This window comes from Carettochelys insculpta, chromosome 8 (assembly GCF_033958435.1).
Source record: "Carettochelys insculpta isolate YL-2023 chromosome 8, ASM3395843v1, whole genome shotgun sequence".
Lineage (NCBI taxonomy): Eukaryota > Metazoa > Chordata > Testudines > Carettochelyidae > Carettochelys > Carettochelys insculpta.
Genome location: NC_134144.1, coordinates 38,346,556 through 38,366,593, shown reverse-complemented (window position 1 = coordinate 38,366,593; position 20,038 = coordinate 38,346,556). Strand labels below are relative to the sequence as shown.

The 20,038-nt window shown below is 39.7% G+C and overlaps 1 protein-coding gene across 1 annotated transcript in view; it reads right to left on the bottom strand.

Moving 5' to 3' along the window:
* Positions 1-20,038, bottom strand: part of STK39 (serine/threonine kinase 39) — a 179,206-nt gene that overhangs the window by 132,397 nt on the left and 26,771 nt on the right. The window contains exon 2 of the mRNA XM_075000805.1: positions 8,218-8,330. Coding sequence (XP_074856906.1) covers positions 8,218-8,330 — 113 coding nt within the window. The remainder of the gene's footprint in view (positions 1-8,217; positions 8,331-20,038) is intronic.

Here is a 20,038-nt window from a genome sequence, read left to right as displayed (position 1 = left end):
CCCTAGGAAGCTGCATGCCACTGTTGGGCAAAATTCACTCCCTCTATCTACAAGGGGAAGCAACGTTTAATTGTTTGTAAAGACTTTAAGATAAATACTTTAAAGCATTAAAAAAGAAAGGATCAAACAATTTCAGTGGTTACATTACGATATGGTTAGCTGGAGCTATAGCAACCACCCACAACAGGAAGAACCTACAAAAGGTCATTTAGCTCAATATCAACTAATTGTCTTAAAAAAAGTCTTGTATTGAAGGATGGAATTTCAGTTATAAGAGACTTCATACAGAGCCCATATTATCAGATTACTAAATAGAAGTTGAACCTTTCTAGTCTGGCACCCTCAGGACCTGAACGGTGCTAAACAAGAGAATATGCCAGACCATGGGAGGTCAATATTGTCTAGCGGCATTACCAATACTTCCACTGCTCACTGGACAGAACACTTAGAGCCAAGACTGGTGGCTGTATACAAACTTTATGGGACCCCAGGAAACTTAGCCATACCATGATAAGCCAATACCCAGCTAACTAAAAGCATGCCAGTCTACAGATGTTGCCTGACAAGAGTGCCAGAAGGTTCCACTTTTGATACCACATTCCACATGACTAAGAGGATGAGCAAACCTTTTTTTTCTTCCCAAACTTAGCTCACCAAGTGTTTTTGCAGCATCTAAGTAGATTGATTTTTCTTGTCTCTGCAAGTCTACCACACAAAACAGTCAAGGATTTTGGTTTTTTGTTTTAATATGACAAGCTACAAAAATTGGCAGAGAGGACTCAGAGCAGGTGTTGTAACTGAAGGAACTTGTTTAATAAACTAGTTTCTAGTTGGCTGTGCCCCTTTTGTTGAGGATCCTCTTTTTATAGGTTTGTCCCAATGCCACATAGGTCCATTGGATAAACTACATATTTAGCAAATAGAATGGAGTGGCTCTATCAGGCAATTCAAGTGCCAGAATGAGTACAATAGAGTTTCCATTAACTGGGGTTAATGACTGACTTTAGATGACATCAGTAGCCGGCTACGAATCTGAGAGTGCTGAAACAAACAGCAGGTTGACCCCATGTATTAAAAGCAGTTCAAACCCATGCATATCTTAAGAAATTGTAAGAGTGTCTCTCCTTTCTTCAATCACAGCGATATGCAGTTTTTCTTTTTTAAATAACATCCCGCTCACAAAAAGAATAGGTCTCATCTTTAGACTTTATCATCATGTCAGGACAACTAATTATGGCAGGCATTTTTTCTGTGGCCTGTGCAGTTAATTTACATTTACTTGCGATAATGAGATCGCAGGACAAGGAAACTCAGCTTTGGATGCCATTGTTTTTCACAGTTTGCAGGGCATTCAAATTATTTAATTCCTTTCCCAGATTTTCTCTGTTTTAAGTGTCTGCAGCTTCTATCTTGAGTCCCCTATTGAGACAAAAACACACAGACACCAGACATGGTGCATTTCCACTTGACTAACAACCAAAGCAGCAGAAATCTCACATAAGGTGACAATACACAACACACAAGATCTCTGCAACAGAATTTTGCAAGGCTGAGCACGTGGATCGCTCTTGGTTTTGTTTTTCAGCAGGAAAGGGGGAAAAAAAGGAAAGAGAAGAATATTAGAGGATAAAGCAACTATCACTGAAGACAGATACTGATGAGGAACAGCAAATGAATGAGTGGGCCTCATTTTCTGTGTACCTTCCTCACAGAAGCACACAGAAAACTAATCTATGTAATCTAATTATTCTGTAACCCAAATCACTATGGCATATGTTGGGGTTACAGAATAATTTCCTCCCTTTCTATGTGTTTTGTCACAAACTTAAGTATGCAAACCACTGTTACATCATCTTTGTTTTCCTTTTCTCTCAGGGCTTGGGGGTTCTAGAGCAACTCTGTTTAATAAGAAGCCTTGTGGGGAAGTCTCAGGACTAGTCTTTACTACCTGGGAAAGCAACTTAAGTTACGCTACTCCAACTACGTAGTCAACATAGCTTGAGTACATAGAGAACAATGTTGTGGATGGTAAATTCTCTCCCATCAGTTTACTTTATTTTTCTCCTCCCCAGTAGAGAAACAAATCCTCAGACATTATCTTTCCCCTGTGTGAGGCAGGAACAGGATTTTATCAGCAAGAGGCTCCATAAAACACAACAAAAGCCCCACTATATGTTTTGCCCTCAATTTTGCAGTTTACAATACATTAAAAATGCGAGTTTGATTCATTTTAAAGAGAGACCAATGAGCAAGTTCTCCGTAATTGCTAAATGTGTGTGAGAAACTCTCTTGATAGCAAGACGCTACAGTGTACTTTTCAATAGGAGATGAGTAGCCTGTTGTAACAAAGGCTAGGGTCTGAGTTTATACAATCACAGAATATTAGAACTGGAAAGGACTTCAAGAAGTCATTAAGTCCAGTCCCCTGACCTCATGGCAGGACCAGGCACAATCTATATCACATCCCTGTTAGATATTTATCTAACCTGTTCTTAAAATAGCTCCAAAGATGAAAATTCTACAACCACTAGACGCAATTTATTTCTGTGTTTAACCACACAGAGGAAATTCTTCCTAATGTCCAACCTAAACCCCCCTTACTGCAGTTTAAGCCCATTGCTCATGGCTGGTCAGTTTCCCAGGACCTGCAAGGAGAGGGAAACCAAGTGGCAGCCTTACCTGGGGCTGCCACTGGGGGCTCGGCTGGGAGCCCAACTGAGAAGCCCTGGCCAGGGACCCCACAGCTGGCCAGGTGCTGATCAGCTGGCTTCTGGCTGTGGGAGAAGGGAGAATCTTTAAGTTTATCAGAATACAACAGCTCAGGGGTCTAGAACCTGCAACTTTAAAGGACTTTGTGGCTCCTGGCGCTGTAATTGCAAAGTAAATAAAACCCCTCCTGATTATTTTTGATAAATGGTGAACATCTTAAAGCCCAAAAAATGAACAACTCATACCTAAATAGCAAACAATATGTGATATCAAAACACTGGATAACTCCCACTTTAATATTTGCAGTGCATTGTGGTATCTGTGTTTTGATCGTGTTGCTAATACGGTCTTGATTTTGAAAAGGAAAAGCAAGCTTGCAGCATTCCTGCTGTGAAGGGCAACACACATTTTAAGAAAGAAAATAAATTAAATGTGAAGTGAAATTGGTGTAATTATAGTGGGGTTGGAATGGCAAAAAAAGAAAAAGAAAAAAATTGAAGATGAAAACAGAATTTCAAACTGAATGGGCCCACCTACAAAATATGCCACTTCAAGAGGCATTTTCTCAAAAAACACACTACTTAGTATGGTTTGATGTTATTGTTTAAGGACTGTCTCACTCACATTCACTGTAGCTCTTGAATTATTGATTTTTTTACTGAATTAGGGAGGAGAGGGGGAAAAAAAAAAAAAGGCTTTTCTTGCTATTTTGGTTGCTGACCCCAGCACTACAGCTGCTGGTAAGGACAGTCAAGGATATTCCACCCCAACTTGAGCACTGGGATCAGCTCAATTCTTATGGTGGGTTCACACAAGAACTAGCAAACTAAAATACCAGCATGGCCATGGTGAAACAGGTGGCGACTCAGGCCACTTGCTCAAATATAACCCGATCAGCAAGCCTACACACATACTCTAGCAGTTAGCCTGGGCCATCATGGCCACACTGCAGATCAAAGTAGACTTAGCACATATGTAAGTATCCAAGCTAGCAAAGACACTAAAAACCAAAGCGCAGGCTAGCCTGAGAAGCCAAAGAAGATCTTGATACCACACCCTCACAGAAAACCTAGCGTCCTCCCCTACTTTTCCAACTTTTGGGGACCAAGGCAGTCACCGGCAGCCTATTTTCATGTAGTAATGGCAGCTTTCAATACTTTTTTTTTTAAAAAAAAAAAAAAAAAAAAAAAAAAAAAAAAAAAAAAAGCATCTACTTGACAATGGTCAGACTTTCTGAAAGACCCATTCAAAGTAGAAAGCTTTCACATCATTACTCACACAAAAGTACTTCATGCTCATGTGAATGTTCCTAATTACAATTGTAATGCCAACAGATGCAGGTTGCCGGCCCCAGGGACAGAACCTGCAAGCATAGGGTCTAAAGCCCTGCCCTCTACCACATGAGCTAAAAGGTCAGCTGGCTCTCAGCTGAGGCTGCAGAGCAGAGACTTCACTCACCCCAGATGAGGTCTCAGTGCCTCTGGGTACTACACAATCACTAATTTTCTCAGTGATTCTGAACATTTATTATTTCTATACAAAAAATTTTGTTTCCCTTGCTGAGAGCAAGGCCTGGTCTACACAAACACTTAGGCTGACGAGCTACCATTACTCAGAAGCAAGTGCTGTAGCTATGCCAGCACAACCAGATCCATGAAAGAATGCTTTTGTTGGACCTAGCTGTCGTCGTCCAGGGAGCCTCTTTCATCCCTGCGGGATGTGTCTAAGGGTTATGATGGCACAGCTATGGTGTCACAGCTGTGCCTCTATAGTCCCCTTAGCATAAGTGTTGCCTGAGTTGAAAAATGCCCCTTGCACTGACATTTGGGAGCAAACAGCTGGATCCACAAAACAGTGGACAATTCTACAGACATTAGCAAGGACAGAAGATCTCTATTTGCACATCAAGTTAGTGAAGTTAGGCTTTTTTCTAATATGCAGCAGCATAAGATAAATTGAGCTCACACTGCAAAGTTAAGTGGACATTTAGAACAAAAGAAACTCAAGTACACTGTAATATTAGAAAGGAAAGGGCACACTGTAAACACATCCATTTAATTCTCAAGTTACCTAATAAGTTACCTATTAAATGCAATTCAGTGCTCACCCATTATGAAAGCCACTACCATCTTATGGAAAGTATTTATCAGATTTATTACATAACTTTATGAAGATCTGTATTATTAGGAATGTACAGCGTTTCAAGACAATTTGTATTCTCAAAAAGGAGAATTCTCATGGAATGCTTGGAAAACCTACTCAAACTGTTATGCATAGAAATAAACATGTTTGCATGAACGCATTCAAGAAGTTTAGGGAGATCCCAGGGATTGGCAGAACACCTGTTTTGGAACAGTGAAAATAACATGCTAGAACAGGGTTTACAATTATCAGGGCCCTCTGCCTTTTAATGTATTTTACTCAAGACTCTCAAATAGATCATAAACATGCAGTTGGAAGAATCAACATGGGAGGACAACAGTCACGTGTAGCCAAGCAACTGTGTGGGAGGGCATTTATGGCTCAGAACAGAAGCAGAAGGAGAAATAAACTGTTTGTACATAAAAGCAGAATTGCCATCATTTTAATAGAGTAAAAAAGTGGGAAAGGAAAAAAGCAACATGACATTAAAAAGGTCCAGACAAACTGCCTCTGTTTGGGCAGACAGGAAAGATCTCTTGGCACAGCAGACACAGATACCTCAAAAATCTGACAGAGAATGTTTCACAAGAAGGTGGCCCTTAAAAGAGGGCACAAAACCCTTTTGACAACATTGGGACTTTTAACATTATGTGATTTATATACATTAACTATATTATATATTTTATATGCGGCCCCAGACAATTCCTCTTCACTCAATGCAGCCGAGGCAAGCCAAAAGGTTGGACACCCATGGTAACCCTTCCCACTGCCTGAGTTGCATCCAGTACCCATTTAAGTCACATTGTTGCAAGTTCCTTTAAAACAGTGTTAGACTAAACAGAATTTTGGGAGAGGTAGAGTGTAGCAAACAGGTGCCAACACATTCCTCTCCCACATCCAGTTCATGGCTCTGATTATCTATGGAGCCCAAACAAAGTGAAACTGAGGCCTAGACTACACTATGCAGCATTATCTACTTCAGCTATGCTATTTGTGTATCTGAAGTCGACATACCACATGCAAGATGCCTCAGTGAATAAGGTCGCAGGAGCTGCTCTCCCATCAATGTCGGCTATTCTTGTTTTAGTGGAGTTCAGTTATTGACAGGAGGGAAAAATCCGAGAAATTTATTGTGTCCAAGCAGCCACAATAAATCGGATGCCCAGTGGATTGGTCACTGCAGCATTGACCCCTGCTGTAGTGTAGATATGCCCTAAGCTGTCGTAGAAGACAGCTCCTCCACCACAGGCATAATCATCTTGAAAACATGTACATTTGAGACAGAGACCCCCACGACTATGGAATATATTTGTGGTAATGCCAAGGGCAAAATTCAAGACACCTCTGGCCTGGCATTTCTACATCAAGGAGGCCATTTTTCTTAGAAGAGGAATTTACTGACCTTACAGTAAGTATAGTTCTTCAAGACACATGGACTGTCTGCATTCTACTGTGGATGAAAACACGCACTCCATGAGCCTGGAGCCAAAAAATGTTGTAAGAAGTGTCTGTTCATCACCTCAGGCCTCTGTCCAAAGGATAAAGGGCAGCATGGGCCAATCACCTCTCAAGTTCCTTCTCCATCATGAATCAGAGGAAAATAAAAAGCAGAGGGAGAGGAGGGAAAGCATGTAGTGGACCACACATCCTGAAGAGCCACCAGTTATTATAAAAGGTAAGTAATTTTCTCTTTTTCAAAAGGCTGGTCCTTATGTGACTGACAAACAGTACTCAAACTGAAGAAGGATGCAAGGTCACAAATGGCAGAGCTGAACATAGGACAGCTGTTTCAGATACAGGAGTCCTGCTGATGTATCTAGTAAACATGGACTGAGCTCCACATAGCTGCCTTACAAATATTAACAGAGGTACCTCGAGCAGTGCCACAGACACTACTCATGCAGGGATGACCACGATTTTTTTTTTTGGCATTCCAGAGGATCTCTGAGAGGACAGGAGTCATAGCACTGTCTGAGCTATTGCCGGGGTTGCTTGGTGTGACCTGGTAAATTAACTGATTAGGGTAGCAGGCAGAAAAAAAATTTGAAGCCTGGAGTCCTGAATATAGTCCAGTACACAGAGTACTGGGCTGCCCAACCAAGGGAGGGGGAGGAGTGCTCTTCAGGTTGTGGAGACTAAGTATAAGACTTAATAAATGGATAAAAGTTTTTAATGCCTCTAAAATCTATAAATAGCCTTTTATATTCTAAATATATTTTCACAAAGAAGAAAGATTAAGTTTCACACACTGGAGATTCTGACGCAGACCATGCAACAGCGAGAACGAAGTGGAGAGGCAGTCAGACTGCATCACCCTTTATCTCCTCAGTCAGGGAAATGAGATGAGTGGGGGACATATGGACCAACGGACAATGCCTTTAAATTTCTCTGGCTCTGAGTGCCTGCAAATCCCACAGTAGAACACGTACAGGGAGCAACCTTCAAAAAGTTATAAAGTTTCTTCGTTAGAAAAACCAACGCGCTCCAAGTAATAGCAACTTGAGAAGCAGGAAGTAGCAGTCTCCCTTTTGGAGTCATTCTGCATCCTTCACTTCTCGTTGTGCTGTCTAGATACCATAATGAGTGGTCTTATAAGACCCTGAATAGAAGAAGAGTTAACAACAAAGTCTAAGAGTTCTTACTGATTCCCAGACCTGACAGGCTGCCACCACTGGTGCAATAACCTACTCAACGCCTGCTACTCTACATAGGTTATTGCCTGAAATCACACTTCAGGAAAAAAACGTCAGTATTTCTTTGATTAGCAGTCCAACAGATGTTTCTAAATCAGTTGGTATGGTCTATTGGATTAAAGCTATTGTAAAATGAAAATCCTGAAATGTGAAATATATATGCTAGTAAGTGTGCTGTAATGCATTTAAGACCAAATGAACATTTTCCAAAACTTGTAATTTTAAAGGGTTTGTTTAAAAAATAAATAAAAAGAAGTTGCCACTCTTTGTTGACATTTTAACCCAACCATCACTTCAGTGTCCTATTGTATAAATTGAAACTTAATCTACACATGACTTTTTTGTAAGTAATATTCACATATGAAGTTCAAAAAGTTTTATGGTCAACTTTTAAAGTTCTCAAGAAAGGGTCTTAAGAAATGGTTCACGCTTAGAGTGGCTCTTCCAAAGGCATCACCACATACAGTCACGAAATATCTAATCTTTGCACATCTTGGTTTTGTACATTTGAGATGTTATATGTTAGGTAGAGTTACTGGATGACCTCGATACAGTTCATTTATTAGTACAATTGCACATACCTCCCAGATTCTCTTAAAACCCGTTTTCTGCATAATCTCCAATTAGACAAAAGAGCTGGCCACCAACATTTTTCCTCTTTGAATTTACTTACAAGCAATTCATCCATACTGGTCTGGCATTTTTCTAAGTTGATTCGTTTTATTGCTACACGTTCTTGCCTGGGTTTGCATAGCGCTGCCTGGACTACTGCTGTAGCACCACTACCTGAAAGAAACAGAATTGTAAGGCATGTGTATATATGTAAACACCAGAAGTTCACAATTAATTTAAAAGTGTCATGCAAGAGAACTGAATGCCAGTCAGTAGTTAAGACGTTTGAAGAAAATCAGTTTTGTCTCAAAACATGAGGCATCCACTTGTGCATCAATGTGGTCATTACAAATAGGCTCTTAGTGAGAAAGTACTGAAAAAAGTGCACTCTTGTTGAAAGGAAAATTTTAAGACAACATTTTAAACTCTTTTGTCCTATACCTCTATATTTCTAGAAGGCTATTTTTCACAAGTAAAAGTTTTGTCAAAATGGGATGACACCAACCTAATAATGGAGTCACCTAAATAATAAATTAAGAAGGTGGAACCTCATCCAGGAACATATCAGTTTCAAATCAACAAGAATTTAAAACCTTCTGATCCACATAGATGTACTCATATGGTAACAAGAATACCAAATATTTTATGTATTTATTTTTACAAAATGTTACTTCTCAATTATTTCAGGACAGTCCAAACTTCTCAGGACTTTGTCTGTGCAATGCAATGGGACTGAATGAAGCTATGAAACTTGTGCAATTTCATTTGTGTTCTGCTTGTTGAAAATGGACGAGACTCTAGTAAGTGAGGTGTGACCTTGGGCAGCAAAACATTTGCTAAAACAGGTCCTAACATGGAACCAGAAATTAGGCATACGCAGGCTGATGAACAACTGGACTGAAATCTCAACTGAGCTGAGCATGGCTATACATCAGCATTTCTGAGAACTATAAATACTGTGAGGTATTTAATGTCATTTCACATGGAGTTACCCTATTTTGTTTAGTCAGAAGAACTAAACAATACCATTGCTTCCTTTACTAAGAGCTCTCCAGCTTTTCTGTCCTATAGTACACACCTCAGTACTGTTGTTTCTAAATTAATGTATACTTTCTAACTCCCATTCAGAGGGAAGGATAATAAAATGCTTTTTTTTTTTTTGTATTTTTAAAGCATCCTACTATGATCAATGAGCGCTATACAAAATGAGCAGGGAGATTTGATGGGACCATTTTGTCCATTCATGTAGCAAACTATAATCCTCTCAGTAATTACTACTCAGTCCCATTTTAATTTTAATTTAAAATTATGGCTGTCTACCAACTCACTGAACTCACCACTGTGTTCTACTCAGATTGGCCTGCTCATACATTATGTTCTACTTAGGCTTTGATGCTGAAATTGGTCTATTCTAGACGAATACAAATTGTGAACAAAAGGCTTTTGTTCACAATGTTCTATTAATGTGGTGTCAGTTACCAGTTGGCTTAAGAACAATAGGGAACTTCCTCCTCCTATCTGAAAACAGACCTGACACAATGCCACATGACTAGAAGTTACTGTGTTTTTTATAACGATGCTTGTTTAGTTATTCAGATGTACTATTTATGTGTTTACATTTTGCTCACATCAGGCTTCAAAAACAAAAGGATTTTAGCTCAGCGCATCTAAAATAAACTAACAGGACAAGACAGAAGTGCTTTGTGATATGCTTTGGAAAATATTATTGCAATCTATTCTGTCAATTAAACAAAACAAACAAATAAAAATAAAACCTTTAAACTGTTCCCACAAGGGTATTCCACAAAAAAAATTAAATAGACACTCTAGGAAAGGAAAGACCAATCCCACAAAATCCTGGTTTCTAAAATGATTGTTATTTTTTTTTCCCTATAAGAATCAGTGTAGTGTGTGTCAATATATTTCAACTGTGTACCAGAAGAGCTGCTACAGAATAAAGCCAAAAGACTACAGGAATGAAAGTAATAACTTGCCCTTTATGTATCTTTTCCTATCTTGTTCCTACCTTCACAGGGCACTTGACTTGCATCGTGTTGCAGTGCACTACAAGTCATACTTTCATAGAGTTCTGCACTGCACTGTGCAGACAAGCCACTCTAAATTCCCACCTTTTAGGACTTAAAACTGCATTAAAGCCCCACCTGGGCACCAAAGGTAGGTCTATATTAGAGACATATCAGGACAGCGCTGTTGCTCAGGAGTGAAAAATCCACACCACTGAGCAACAGTCGTATTGACCTAGCCCCTGCAGGAACAGCACTATTTCAGCAGGAGAGTTTCTCTGGACTTGTAACGGTGGATTAACTCCACCAATGGAAGCAAGCTCTCCCATTAGCTTAAGAGCATCTTTACATAAGTGCTACTACTCAGCTGTGCTGAGGCACCATTTTAAGCTTACACCCAACCTAATTCTGAGAGTCTCCACACAGGGAGTTTAAAGTACTTTAAATCCTAATTGCACCTTTTAGTTAACATTATTTTGCTGTATGTTCCCATAAGCAAACCCCAAGTGATTTATTCCATTGTTGAAAGACAGGGACAAAGGGGATGGAAGAGGAAACCCTCCTCCTGGCTGTGGTAGGCACAAGGCTCCACTGAGGGGTAGAACAGGAAGTTCTGAAAGAGCCAAAAGTCATTTGCATGATTTACAGTGAAACAAAAACTGTTCTCTGCCACGATCCAAACCATTGCCCATCAGCAGCATCTTTTGAAAGTTCCAGAGGTCACAGTAGTACCTGTTCTCCAATGGCAGGTGCTTCACTTCTCCATTTGCCACATCAAGTCCTCAATCCTTTGGAGGGTCTCAGGATCTGACTGGTTCGTCCCTTGTAGGCACATGAGCATTTCTACTACTTTACACGTGAGTTGAAGTCAGTGGTACTACTTGGGCATTCAAAGTTGTGTGCATGCTCAAGTGCCTTGCAGGAGCTCTGGAGGGTCAATGTTGAAAGTCTGGCCACACCTCCTGGTAGAGCTACAGGATCACTCCAGCATTCTCTTTCATTCAATACTTTATTACTCCTTTGGGACCTTGCATGCCCCTTTGTGCACCTCAAGCATGCCAGCACCAAAGGGCTGTAGCGAGATCCTTGGCCTCACCCTGGAGGTGCAAGAGAGTAAGGAGCCAAGCATCTTCTCTTGCCTCGGAAACAAGCTATGGTCTGCTGATATGGGAACTTCAGGAGAGGAGAGCTCTGTGCTTGGTGTCAGTCTGTTGGCCACGAGGGAGGATTAGAAACCTGTCTGGCTCTGCAGAGGAAGAACCTGGAGGAGTTGCTAATTGTCACTTCTCTGAGCTATCAGGAGCCCAGAGGATTCAGTGTGCAACACTGCAGCTGCTTCTCTGCTTACTTCACAAGGCCTGACCCTATTATGGCAACAGCTGCTAATATCTACCTGACACAGGCGTCGCTTGCGCTCAGTTTGCATGTCAACCATTTCTTTGCTAACACAAAGGCATTGAATTAAATGAAAATGTAAGTTCAGGAGAAGTTGATAGCTTTGCAAATAAGCGTCCAACTCCCTACAAACAGGAGGCTGGGACTCTGCAAATCTAAATTTTACACAGAAACCCAAGTAGTAACAGAGAGGGAGCCATACTAGTCTATATACTATCAAAACAAAAAGCAGTCAAGTAGCACTTTAAAGACTAGCAAAAAAATGTATTAGGCGAGCTTTTGTGGGACAGACCCACTTCTTCAGACCATAGCCACACCAGAACAGACTCAATATTTAAGGCACAGAGAACCAGTCTCTGTGCCTTAAATATTGAGTCTGTTCTGGTGTGGCTATGGTCTGAAGAAATGGGTCTGTCCCACAAAAGCTCGCCTAATACATTTTTTTGCTAGTCTTTAAAGTGCTACTTGACTGCTTTTTGTTTTGACAGGAACCCAAGTAGATATTTAAAAAGATAGGTATGTTCACATCAGCAGTACAACAGCTTTAACTAAGTTCTGAATTGGGCTTAATAAACCCTTTACAAATATCAGTGTTCTTACAAGAGCTGGCTTTCCTACAGACACTTAGAAAAAAAAAAACAAACAAACAACAGAATCTTCACTTTCTAACTCCATGAACATATTCCAGCTTAAACACACCTCTTCTGGCGGAAGGTGGTGACTACTGTCACTTTGTGATAGATAAAACATGGAATGGTGGCCAATAATTACAGGTTTTCGCTCCATATTCTACATGGCACAAAACTAAATAAAATACCTGGCAGAGCACTAAAAATGCTGGAAGGAGTGTGGAAGGCAGTCTGGAGCCCTAAAGGGACTGCCTGGCTGAAGGGATGAGTGGGCCGTCATTCTGCTTCCAGTCAACTTTTTAACAAGTTGTGTAAACAAGCCTAGATACCCCAATAACAGATGGCTGCACGAGACAGGTTTAACTGCTTAATACTCTAAATGTCTGTTTTCACATGCGATGGGAAAGGAAGGTTTACTGATGTGGACTAAGACCAAACATTTTAAAAAGTTTGAGGGGGGGTTGGAACTGATAACTTTGGAAGAATTGTTAAGCCCTCGGTGAAGAAATGAAGAACTGACAGAGCCTTGACCCATTGGCAGTAAAGCAATGCCAGGGTGGTGCAAGTGTCAGTACCAAGAACAGAAAGATGTGACTGAACAGGAGTGCACATGCAAGTCTGTGGAAGGATGTTGCACTGTGCATGCATAGCGTATGTATGCCTACTGGCCACTAGGGAGTTACCAGAATTTTTGCCAGACTGGCACATTTTAAACACACACACAAACTCCCCGCAATGCAGGAGATTTTAAGACAAGTTTACAGATCTTTGCCAAGTAAATATCAGAAACAAAACATCTCATTACAACAGGTTAGTTTTCATTTGAGCGAGAGATACTGTACAGGAATCTAGTCACCAGATCAGTTTACCATGTAGTTTTTAATGATTTTATTAAAATTGAGTGACTATTGAAGTCAGGGAATTTTCCAGTCAGAGACCCCAGCTCTGTTAAAATTTGTGAAAAGAAGCAGAGATGCTCCTTCACATCCACGTATACTACATAGTTACTTATATATAACAGTAGTTTCCAATTTGTGATCCGCAGAGCCCTTGTGGTCTACTGATTATGTCTGAAGTTTCCAAAGGGCTCCACATATCCATTTGAAATGTTTAGGGCTCCACAAATAGGCAAGAGAAAAGTTCAAAACTACTGTACTAGCGAATTGATGTTGCCCATTGGGCTTTAACTGGTTAAAAGTTATCATTTAAAAAAAAAAAATCCACATACTGCTTCAAATCGCATCTGTGAGATTATGTATCCTTGGATAGAGAAATTTTCTTCAATAGCAGATGATATGACCGTCAGAGGAACTAGTGTTTTCACAAAATCTGTAAAGGTAGAGGAGGTGCACTCTGAGGCACAGAGTGACTAAAAATATTTAAGTCATTTTACAGATTCCTGTTTGCATTCTGCAAACTCATGTGCACTATTCTCTCACACCCACATATCCCACTTGCAAGTGCAATATGTATTTTGTGTCTAAAGGATTGTTTATAAATCATTAGCAAACCCACATAATTGTTTTCAGTGACTGTGACTGTGCCTGTGCAAATGTAGAGCAACTCAAGTCCAAATCAGATTCATAGACTGCATATGTTCTATAAAGTTCTGGTGGCCATATCGTTGTTAGAAACTGCCTAGTCCTCCAACTGAGGATGGAATAACTGTGGAAATGTTAACGAACCGTAAGTTAATCAATACTTTAGCTGAACGTGTGACATAACAGTGACTGTGCTTTGAGCATCGGAAAGAAGCCATTTCTTGGGTAACTCCAATATACAAAAATAAGAGACTGAAATTTGACAAAGATTCTATCTTCAGCCATGCCCTCATCATACATATGAGCTCTCCCAATTTTAGTTACCCCCCTTTCCCTCTATGACAGACATTATTAAAGGCAAGTTCTCAATTTAAATGTAGACTAAAATAACCCACTTTTGAAAATCCCATTTAAAACTTAAGCTTCTTGACAGAAAATTTCTGATTTCTATCTCCAGCTTAATGCAACAGATCACAATGTAAATTTTTCAAGTGACATTAGAGCAGCTTCAGAAATGACATATGCAAGCAATTTAGACAGAATTCCTACTTGCAATACTTCAGAATGTCAAACGTCATGAAAAAGTGACATCACTGGGTAATTTTTGTTTTTAAGTTGCCCATAGAAGAGGTATTAGATAACAATATCTAATTTAGCAAAGATAGTATGCTCTATTTTATATATATGTAATCCAGAAGAACCCCAAAGAGTTAAACTTTAAAAGCATCTCAATATATTTTTTTAATCTCAATACAGTCTTCGATAAGCAACATGAACACCTTCTTCCAGTACTAAATATGCTTTTAGAAAAGCCTTCTAGGAGGAGTTTCTAATATTTTATAACAAGCATGTACTAGAAGGACAGAAGAGTGGCTGGTAAATTGGATGGGAAGTGTGGGTATTAAATAAATACCATTCTTGGAGGTAGGGCTAGATCAAAGGAAGGGTCAGCAATAAAACTCTACATTTACCAAAAATAAAGAGGAAGGTTTTATCCCTCAAGTGTGGAAGAGTCATTTCTAGGCTCTGTCTTTCAGAAGCTAGGCAGATTAACCACAAGTGATAAGAGATTGCAGAACTAAGAAGTTTTCACTTACATTAAGCACTCATTTTCACTAAGGAACCCTGTAATTGTGTCACAACTCCTCTTCTTCCAGCCCCTAGAAAATCTGCAGAATAAGCTAGAGAACTGCAGATTCTGTTTCCCCAAAAGCACATGAGACTAGGAAGACACCTAGTCAAACAATCCATCAGTTGCAAAACTAATTATTTGGGCAGTGACCTCCCGCCCACTAAAGAGAGACCACAGATGCAAACCCCCATTATCTGGCTGGTGGTCTTTTTTCCCTCCATATGGGCCAGTTGCCAAACTGTGCAACTACTATACTATAAAAACTACTTGCTTTGCTTCCAAGGAAACTAGGCATTTGTTAGTTACAGCTGTCACAAGAGATTCAAGGATGCTTTTTCATCTATGGGAGAATGGCTTAATGAGAACCAGTGGCTGGAAGCAGAAGGCAGGCAACTTCAGATGATAAATTAGGCACGTTTTCCCAAAGTGAGCATCAGTCACCAGTGGAAGGGGTGAATTCTCCAGGTCTTCAAATCAAGAAGGGAAAATGCACCCTAGCCAAAAACAAGCTACAGGTTGAACCTCTCTTGTCCTGCACCCTCAGGACCTGACCGGTACCAGATGAGAGACCTTGCTAGATCATGGGAGGTCAATATTGCCTAGCCCATTATGAACACTCCCACTGCTTACTGGGGCCTAAGACGACATTTAGGAGTAAAATTACAACTAAACAGCAGCACAGAACACAGAGCCAGTCCTGGTAGTTGTAAACAAACTTTTATTGGACCATGGGAACCCTGGCCACAGCCATAATAAGTGGTCATCTGGCTGACTAAAATCATGCCATACTATGGATGTTGCCAGACGAGAGGTCTAGATTAGAGAGAGGTTCGACCTGTATTAGGCTCAATACAGGGTAACGGAGAAATGTAATGGCTTGCAACAGAGAACAGACTAGATGTTCTTAGCCTTTCTAGGTTATTGTACCCCTTTCAGCAGTGTGATTTGACTTGCATTCCCTCAGGTTTCACCTCACTTAGATATCAACTGATTACAAAAAAAAAAAAAAAGGTCACAGCACACTATTACAGAAAAATTACTTTTTTTCGGCATCATAAATCAACCTGATTATAAAATGTTTGCTTACATTTCAGTGTATAGTCTACAGACCAGTGTACGTAAGTTATTGTCCATATGAATTCTAGTTTGTACTGACAAATATCTAGAGGAGTTGATTTACCTCCTGGAAGACCTCTGTGTATCCTAAGGGGTATTATGTACCACTGGGTAAAAGCCACTGACCTAAATGGTCTCCTCTGGCCTTAAACTCTATGCTGCTTTATTAAAAAAAGTCCATCGTGAAAACCCATCAACAACATGGCATTATAGGATTTTTTTTGAGTAAACAAACACAAAAATGGCTAAAAAAAGTTTTAGGAATCAAAAGCAGTAGACTCAAGAGTTACACTAAAAGCTGCCTGAGATCCCCTGCTCTCTAACAATACCGATGTTATGCTAAGAACTATAATGACAGACTCATTGTGACCACATACTTACCCCCCCACTTATAATATACCACCAATGGGCACACTGGCTACGTTTTCAAATACTCTGAAAGACAGAGAGGTAGGTGTTTGAGGAGCCACAGAAGTCCAAACAGATAGTGAGCAGAACACTGAAGTTTTAGCTAAAGGAAAAGAACATCTACCAGTTGTGGGAGGATGAAATAGCAGGGTTGGACATGTTCTGGGGATGGCAGGCAGGGAAGTTAGAGAGCCTCAGGTGATGAGGCCAGTATTTGCTGTACCTCCGAAATCAAGTGAGGCTAGGAGAGTAGTCGTAACGTGTCTCCCACTGGGAAGCAGGCAGCTCCAAAAAAACCAGGAGATGGCAGTGAAGTATTATAACATTATTCTGAGCTGAACTAATCTGATGAGAAACCTTGTAAATGCAGCTCAAAACAAGGTTTCTTAAGAAGTGCTGGAAATGGTTATTACTACAAGTGCCAATCACAAAAAAGCACGGCAAAGATAGCAAGCCATCTCCAAAGATCAGCAACATCTTTTTCTGCACACTAATTTTCATACTGATCTAAACTTCAAAACAACCTTGTTTAAATCTCAGTTTTTTAATAAAACATTTCATCATTACCATCTATGTCAATACTTGCTTAAAAATCTTTTGGAACCACATTAAGCACAAACTCATTTAAAGGCTTTTTTTTTTTTTTGATTATAGAGGGAGAGGACTCAAACTAGAAATAAAAATAGTTGAACCCTAACAGTGCATTTAATTAACCAGTGGCACAATTTACCAAGATGTGTTAGATTCTTTATCACTGACAATTTTTCCAATGGAGACTGGATGTTTTTCTAAAACAGAAAATTATCCATGGAGGATTTATGACCTATGTTACACAGTCAAGATGATCACAACAGTCCCTGCTAGACTTAGAATGTATCAACATGATTTCTATTTCAAACACAACAGTTCACCCTGGGTTAATACAAGCCAAGATGGTTATCTTCGCATAAGACAGAAAAAACACGCGTATTGCCCTGGTTAATCACAACACTAATCCTAGCGACAGTGAAAGTCTATAACACACACATGGTCAGTTTGCAGCTGAGTTTCGTAAGTTACTAAAATTAGTTCAGAGTAAAAAACAAGCTAAAATTCAATAAAGTTATAAACTCATGACAATTTTACTGTGCTTCAATAAGTGTATCTAAGCTTGTAGACAATTTAGGATGCAAATATTCTATTATTTCAGAATTAGTGCAATCTCAGTTTAAAATTCTGATCTGACAGATCTTGCTTATAACAGTTGAATATTGGTTTAAGTCCATTGACTACAGAGTTCCCTGTAATTCACATTGGAATGAGATCAGTTTAAAGAATGTGTTAAAGTTGCATATTTAATTACAGCCTGTACTGATACACAAGCAATTAAAAGGGTACCTTGAGTGTTCTTTTATGTATTTTTTCCACATTAAATAGCAGGAAAATTGCTCCCATGTCTGAAATACTTTCATATACAATACTCCGGTAAAACATAATTGGAAAGGGCAAATCTTGGAGAATGCAAAATAGAAAGACTTCCACTTTTGAAAACAGGCCTCTTTCTACAGCCAAGGTCAATCACATTTTATTTTTGAGTATTTTCACTCTAATCTATTAATGAACTATGTAGAAAATATAATTCCAAATCTTAGTAAGATTCCATATAGCTTTTATCATAGTCAGCAAAACTAAACTTAAAATTATACTTATGTATGGTAATCAAGTGAAAGCTATGATATAAAGAACTATAAATTAGTAGATATACATTAATGTAACTCCCACACTTCGCAAAAGAAACACTTTTTTTCAAAAAAGTTCCCTACAACTCTTAGTCTAATTCTTCTACATCTTTTGCATTTTTCTTCAAAGCAACATAGGTATAAAACAGCCTGTATACACTTGATAACAGAGAGGGAGCCATGTTAGCCTGTATTCTAGCCAAAAAAGAGTCATGTAGCACTTAGGCCATGTCTACACTAGCCCCAAACTTCAAAATGGCCACGCAAATGGCCATTTCGAAGTTTACCAATGAAGCACTGAAATGCATACTCAGCGCTTCATTAGCATGTGGGCAGCCACGGCACTTCGAAATTGAGGCGCCTCGCCCCAACGGGGCCCCTTTTCGAAAGCACCCCGCCTACTTCGAAGTCCCCTTATTCCCATGAGCAGATGGGAATAAGGGGACTTCGAAGTAGGCGGGGTCCTTTCGAAAAGGGGCCCCGTCGGGACGAGCCGCACAGCGGCGAGATGCCTCAAATTTCGAAGTGCCGCGGCCGCCCGCATGCTAATGAAGCGCTGAATATGCATTTCAGCGCTTCACTGGTAAACTTCGAAATGGCCATTTGCGTGGCCATTTCGAAGTTTCAGGCTAGTGTAGACGTAGCCTTGAAGACTAACAAAATAATTTAATTATTCTGTTAGTCTTTAAAATGCTACATGAGTGCTTTTCTGTATGCACTTATACAAAAAGCTGTTAACAGGAAATATACTGTTTTGGACTGTATTTATGCTTAAAAGTAGGTTTTCAATGGGTTGTGTAAGGAGTCTCTATTTTCTTAAAGACAACCTGTCCCTTAGCTCTGATCTACTCTGCAAAAACTTATGTTGGCATAACTACGTTGCTCAGAGATATGGAAAATCCACACCCCGGAGTAAAGTATTTATATCTACCTCACTCCTGACATAGACAGCACTGCATTGTTGGGAGGGCTTCTCCCATCATTGTTGCTGCCTTATATCAGGGAGGTAGAGTACATTCTCCAACAGATATTGCTCTCCTCATTTGCATAGGTAGCTTCTTCGTTATAATGGTGCAAGCCATTGATCTTTAATACTTCCTTCTTCCCATCCCCAGACAGAATTGAGAAGAATTCAAAACTTGTGTCTCACTTTTACTGGCATGTAATAAAAAGCAAAGAAATACTGAAATGCGAGATTTATTCCCAACTATATGACTTACAAGGAAGTAATCAGTCACAACAAGGCAACATTTTGTACTTAACACAACAACATTTCCACACGCACTGAATTGTTTCAGATTTCATGTCTCAAAAGGTCTGAGAATGCAGAGTAAGAGAAAAGGGAGCCGCCTCAGCCCGCCTATGTATGACTGAACATCTTGAAGTCTTGTACACTGGAGTTAACTGAGCTTTAGTCCATTCCCTTGGAACACATTAGCCAGTTCCCTCAACCTTTTAATGAAGTATTTAATTTAAAGAATTTAACACTCGCTTAACCCCACCATAGCATTTTCACAGCTAGAAAATTGGAAGCAGGGACAGCTTTCCTGAGTTAGTAGTAGGGTTAGAAACTGAACCCAAGAAGCTCAACACCTAATCACTAATATTGGCACTAACATCTCCTCCTACCCACTTTCTTCAAGAATGTCAAGTTGCACTCTAAATTTAATGTACTAATTTTTAATTCTTTCCACAATTTAGAAATAGAAAAGCCCTAAACCAAATAAAACCTATCTTAATATCTTTGAGTGTTAATTAAGGGAGTCTCCTTCAATCTGTAGCGCAACGAAGGGTCCTGTGGCACCTTATAGACTAACAGAAAAGTTTAGAGCATGAGCTTTCATGAGTTAACTCACTTCTTCAGATGCTCATCTGTTAACTCACGAAAGCTCGTGCTCTAAACTTTTCTGTTAGTCTAT